This window comes from Haplochromis burtoni, unplaced genomic scaffold (assembly GCF_018398535.1).
Source record: "Haplochromis burtoni strain Fernald_Lab_line unplaced genomic scaffold, NCSU_Asbu1 Contig_1607, whole genome shotgun sequence".
Classification (NCBI taxonomy): domain Eukaryota; kingdom Metazoa; phylum Chordata; class Actinopteri; order Cichliformes; family Cichlidae; genus Haplochromis; species Haplochromis burtoni.
Window position 1 is genome coordinate 1 of NW_024583968.1, and position 6,295 is coordinate 6,295.

Genomic DNA, 6,295 nt, shown 5'->3' on the forward strand with positions numbered 1-6,295 from the left:
CCGGGATTGGGCACCCCTACCAGAAAGGATCTCACATCAGCTGCTACCATCTTGTGGCCAAATTTGGTTACTGTCTTTGGAATCTGTCTGAATGAGACATTTGTTTTAGAAATGTTTAACATGTGTTTATTATTCATCACACAGTTATCTACAACCTCTAACTCCATATTAAGCTTTGAAGTCATTGATTGAGTATTTAGCAGTGTGTTTTGTTATGTCATCAAAAACTCAGCAGTCTGTGCCTTTTTAATACAAATTGAAGAATATAAATAAATAATAATAATAATCAATCTTATAGATTCATCCCATCTCTGCTCCATCTGCTCTACATTATCTGATCGTTATGAGAAAAATCTGTCAGGATTAGAAACTTAAATTTTTATATATTTATTTTAATTTCTGTTAAATAACCTTTAAATTAAGTTCCAGAGTGGGTTTAATGGTTTTACTTTAGTATTTACTGTTCAGACATTTTGAGCTTTTTCATTGTGGCATGTGCGGTATTTTTCAGGCTGTGAGATTTAAGAAACTCTATTGTGGTATAAATTTTTTGACAATATATTTATTTTTTGTCATAAACAGACAAGAAAAAAACAACAAACTGCTCCTCCCATTCAACACATGTCAGTCCATATCCCAGCAAACTAAATCATCTCCATTTACACATCAAATAGAAACATGAATCACTTGTAATGATTAGAAACTTGATAGAATTTCAAATCTAGTTTGGGGAGTCATTCAGTGAGAAACAGTGAAATGATTTTCCATGTGAAAAGGTGGACAGCAGAAACAGAAAGAAACAGTGAAACTAAAAGAGAAACAAAGAGCTTTGGAACAACGAGGCAGCAGGAGGACAGCTGCAGTTTAACAGCTTCAACTCACTGACAGGAAGCAACATTAGAAACATCATCATCCTCAACTCATCTGCTGCACTGACACTGACACCTTCAACGGACACACCTTCAGTTTACCATCAGTGTTGATATATGGAAACATCCTGTGAGTGAAAGTGTGTGTGAAGGTGTGTATGTGTGTGTTAGTATCAGGATCAGAGAACGACAGCTTTCCTCTGTTCCAGTCCAGATTCACTCTGATCCTCTGGAGCTTCTTCTGGACTGAGAGAGCAGTGAGAGGAGCTGATGGTGAGCATGCTGAGTATTTACCTTCATAGAACCGTATTCTCCATAATGCAGACCGTATGCTTCCCATTCTCTGCACACACTCTGTTAACACACCCAGTGCCCACCATGTACCATCTCCAACTTCGACATCCCAGCTGTGAGTCCCTGAGTTAAAGCCCTCAGAGCCCAGGACAGAGCAGATAAATCCATCAAACCTCTCTGGATTATCAGGAAGCTGTTGCTTCTCTCCTCCTGGGCTCACACTGGTCAGATCTTCAGACAGGATGAGTTCTGGATGAGCAGTGTTTGGGTCCAGAATGAGAGGAGTGTAGGAGACCATGTCCTTCATGTTGTTCCAGATGTTGAAGGTCAGGTTGCCCAGGTGTTTGGCCTGGTCTATCAGAGCTCCTGAGGGCAGCTGTGGATCATCCAGCAGGGGGCAGCGCTGGACTCTTTCCACTGCAGCCTTGTAGTTGTGCAGGAATGAGACGTCTTCAGCTCTCAGCTCCTCCTCTGTGGTTCTGACTGCGTCTGAAAGAGCTGCTATCTCTCTGCTCAGAGCCTCCATCTTCTCCTTTATCATCCCACTCTTCTGCTCCTCTTCCTCCCTCAGTGCAGCAAGCCTGGCCTCCTCTTCCTCTGCTAGAAACTGGTGAAGCTTCTTAAACTGCTCCTTAATCTGCCTCTCTGTGTGTCGGGCCTGGACCTTAATGTGTTCTGCTGTTTGATCAAACTTCACTTGAACTTCTTCACAAACCTTTAACTTCTTCTTTAAGGGCTCCAGAGTTTCCTGAAATTCCTTTTTGTGTTGTTGTGCAGCTTCAGCAATGGGTCTGAATCTGTGCTTGGTGTGTTTTTCTGAGTCTCTGCAGACGAGACACACTGGCTGCTGATGGTCCAGACAGAAGAGTCTGAGTTTCTCAGAGTGCAGACTGCAGAGAGCCTCTGAAACTCTCTGATCTCTCTCCTGTAAGAACGAGTCACACAAGTTCTTTAAAGCTCGGTTTAAAGGTGGTTCTTCCCTTGAAGATCTTCTCTTACAAATTGGACAGTGTTGTGTTGGTCGCTCTCTCCACCATCTATCCAGACAGTCTTTACAGAAGCTGTGGCTACATGACAGAATAACAGGATCTCTGAAGACCTGCTGACAGACCGGACAGCAGAGATCCTCCTCTGATCTGGAAGCCATTGAGTCTGTGAGTGAAGCTGAAAACAGCAGACAGGAAGTACAGTCAGTCCTGGCTCCCCTCCCTCCTCTACCACCTTCACTGAAACCTTTGAGTCGTGTTTTTGCTCAAACTCACATTCAGTGTGTGGAGCGTCAGCAGCTTGAAGCAGCAGTGTTGGAGTTTTCCACTTTTCTCTCCTGTAGCTGGTCTCACTCAGCGGAAGCTGCTAGTTTGCTCTGAACTCAGTCTGATCGTGTGTGTGTTTCTCTTTACCCAGGAAGTTGAACAACCTGTTTTCTCGTTTCTCTTAGGTGAGTGACATAAGGGGCGGAGCTTCATTCACCTTCCTTTTACCTTCCTTCCTTCCTTACCCAGGAAGTTGAATAACCTGTTTTCTCATTTCTCTTAGGTGAGTGACATAAGGGGCGGAGCTTCATTCACCTTCCTTTTACCTTCCTTCCTTCCTTACCCAGGAAGTTGAACAACCTGTTTTCTCATTTTTCTTAGGTGAGTGACATAAGGGGCGGAGCTTCATTCACCTTCCTTTTACAAAGCTGTTGCATCACCTGAGTTCTGCCAGTGAGGAAGTCCAACACCCATGCACACAGGTGACTGTTGAGTCCTAGATACTTCAGCTTTGTGAACAGTCTGCCGGGCACTATTGTGTTGAACGCTGAAGTGTAATCAACAAACACCAATCTCACATAGTTACCCTATTTCTTGTCCATGTGACTTAAGGTGGTGTGCAGGACATGGGCAATGGCTTCCTCTGTGGTTCTGTTGGGATGGTAAGCAAACTGGAGCCAATCTGTTGTGTTTGCAATGGTGGAGAAGATGATATTCTTCAACAGCCTCTTGAACACCTTCATAACCACTGAGGTCAGTGCAACTCGCCGGTAGTCATTCAGGCATGAGGGCTTGTTGTACTACTGGTTCTACTGGTGGTGGTCAGAGGGCCCGGTGGCGCCAGAGGACACTCCGTAGGATATGGTCGAATGCCTTCTCCAAGTCCACAAAACAAATATAGACTGTTTGGGCAAACTCCCATACACCCTCAAGTATCCTCGAGAGGATAAAGAGCTATCTTCCGCGACCAGGACGAAAACCGCATTGTTCTTCTGAGGTTTGACTAACGGATGGATGTTCTTTCCAGCACCCTGTCATAGACTTTTCCAGGGAGCCCGAGGAGTGATTCCCCTATAGTTGGAATTAAGAATGGGAACCACTACCCTGGTCTTCTAATCCAGAGGTATCACCCCTGATCTCCACGTAACATTGTAGAGTTGTGTCAACAAGGACAGCCCTACAACATCCAGAGCCTTCAGCAACTCAGGGCAGACCTCATCCACCCCAGGGCCTCTGCCACCAAGTTGTTTAACTGCCTCAGTGACTTCACCTCCTCCACAGAAGACGTGCCAGTAGAATTAAGGAGGTACTCGAAGTATTCCTTCCACTGCCCGACAATTTTCTCGAAGTCAGCAGCTCTCCAACCGCACTATACACAATGCAGGTAGAGCACCACTTTCCCTCCTTAGTTGCCTGATGGTTTCCCAGAATCTCTTTTTTCATGGCCTCTCTGAACTCCTCCCACACCTGAATTTTTGCATTTAGCCATTGCCCGAGCCGCATTCTGCTTTGTCTGTCAGTACCTATCAGCTGCTTTCAAAATCCCACAGGCTAACCAAGCCCAACAGGATTCCTTCTTCAGCCTGGTGGCTCTACCATTTGGTTTGGGGGTTACCACCACAACAGGCACCAACCACCTAGTGACCGCAGCTCAGTGCAGAGACTTTGGCAATGGAGGTGCTGAACACGGTCTGTTTGGACTCAATGTCCCCAGTCTCCTTCTGAATACTCTTGAAGCTCTGCTCTAGGTGTGCGTTAAAGATCTTGCAGACCATTGCTTCTGCCAGGCGTTCCAAGCATACCCCCACTATATGTTTAGGTGTGCCAGGTCTGTCCAGCGTCCTTCCTCGCTACCTGATTGAACTCGCAACCAGGTGATGATCAGTTGACAACTCAACTCCAGTCTTTACCCAAGTCTCCAGAACATATGGCTGCAGGTCTGGTGATATGATTACAAAATTGATCATTGACCTGCACGCTAGAGCGCACTTATGAACACTCTTATGTTCGAACATGGTGTTCATTATGGCCAAACTGTGGTTTGCACAGAAGTCCAACAACAAAACACCGCTCGGGTTCAGATCAGGGAGGCCGTTCCTCCCTTTCTGTCTCATGGGCCCTCCTCCACTGCTTCCTCAGTTGTCTTCTCTCTTTCACTAATCTGTCAATTTCCCACTGTCTCCTGGACTTTAACTGGTTTAAATGGCCTTTCTTGTTCTTTACCCCAAATCGCTTGGCCCAATAGCTGTAGATTATGGTTCTTAGGTTCTCCAACTTCCTTTCAACTGAACCCTTTTGTTGATCTAGTATAAGAGCCATTTCCAAGTCAATGGTTTCCCACTCTCTTTTCTCATTGGATCTGGGCCACAGAATCTAATCTTTCCTACCTTCCATCTTCCTTTCCCTTGCTGGTAGTGGTTGGCTAGACACAGTGTTGGAAGATTCTGTTAGCTGTTTCTGGATGAGCTCTGGGCTGGATGATGGTGTTGATTGATGCTGGGTTACATCTGTACATAAATGTGTTGCTAGCTGTTGGTGGTTAAACTCCAAGCTAGGGGCTAATTTTAAATGGCTGGGCCCTGGGCTAGAATCTAATATTGGGTGTGGCTGGCTAAGCTCTAGACTGGGAACTGCTATGGCTGGGTTTGACTGAGTTCTAGTCTGGAGACTATGGGGGAGTCTGTTTGACACTTTGATTGGGGTGCTGATACCCTGAGGACTGTGGGGATTCCCCTGCCTCTGATCTTCAATCGACTGATTTGACTTACTTCTCAAAAAGTATGTGTCAATGCGAAGCCCCTTTCTCGCTGAGGCACTTCTTCCTTCCTTGGTGGATTTTAAGACCCATGTCAGTTGTTAGTTTTGACCAGCCACAAATGCAGTTCTGCAGCTTCTTTCCTACCGTCATTGATGGTCCATTATTTGCAGTGGTGGTTGATCTATTCATCGTTGGTGCTGTTCCGTGGTTCGTTGCCATTAAATCTGTCCGGAAAGGTTCTTCTTCCACCCCTGCTCTCGCAGACCCTAGGGGTATCTTCTCTTTTGAGATTTCTGTAGCAATATTGGGTGTACCCAACTACTCTAAAAAACGCTATGTCCTGCTGGTATCAGGCACTAAACCACACCAGCCCCATTAGGGTCTATTCCCTCCTGCTAGCAGTCTTTCCAGGCTTTCCTTGACAATGCATTGCTTTTACTGGTGAGAATCTTGGCTGTTATGAGCAAAGGCAGCCCAGAAACCTTACCATCAGCACAGATTGTAGCGGGCCACAACTTTCGGTCTTTCGCCCAAGCTAATCTGCCTTTTTTGGGGGGATTAAAGATCTGATCTAGATTATCATATTAAGATTTGGGACGCATCATCTGTAGTAGATCTTGGCTCTATAGGGTGTTTCGGCCATTATCACTAGACACCCTCATCCAAGGAGGCCTTGACAGATGTGATCAGGCCCTGGAGTGTGTCACTGGTTTATGTTAAATTGTTATTTATCTTCTTCTTTCTTCTGTTTACTTTCCTACAGTTTATTTTCTCCTATCTATTCACTGCAACTGAGAAATAACACTTACCTCTTTAGCATTTATGAAGCCTCACCTCTTCAAAGGGATAGAATATATATTAGAGATGCATTAGAGTGCAAAGCAGCTGGTATTTGTATCTGTATTTGTATTTGTTGAGGGGGAAAATTATTTGTATTTCTATTCGAGTAAAATTCAAAATTAAGTTTTTTGCATTACACTTCTAATTAATGTTATAGTGTAAGTATTCTTTAATTATACCCATTATAATAATTATGAATATGCAATATTAGTTGATGTTTTTGCATAAATCCAGCAATGAACATGTAACAAGGAACATCATTGAATATATGATAACGATAA

General features: G+C 44.5%; 1 protein-coding gene across 2 annotated transcripts; it reads right to left on the reverse strand.

The window, feature by feature from the left end:
• Positions 1 to 564: 564 nt before the first annotated feature.
• Positions 565 to 2,557, reverse strand: LOC102291034 (nuclear factor 7, ovary). Of its 2 annotated transcripts, XM_042217117.1 has the most exons (3): positions 2,426 to 2,557; positions 2,275 to 2,327; positions 566 to 2,088 (listed from the first exon to the last, which is right to left on the reverse strand). In XM_042217117.1, exons 2-3 carry the CDS (start codon positions 2,308 to 2,310, stop codon positions 916 to 918), a joined length of 1,209 nt encoding a protein of 402 aa, XP_042073051.1. In that variant the 5' UTR covers positions 2,311 to 2,327; positions 2,426 to 2,557; the 3' UTR covers positions 566 to 915. The 2 variants fall into 2 exon arrangements, with proteins under 2 accessions (XP_042073052.1, XP_042073051.1); XM_042217118.1 differs by having other exon boundaries at positions 565 to 2,327; positions 2,426 to 2,441.
• Between the last annotated feature and the right edge of the window lie 3,738 nt (positions 2,558 to 6,295).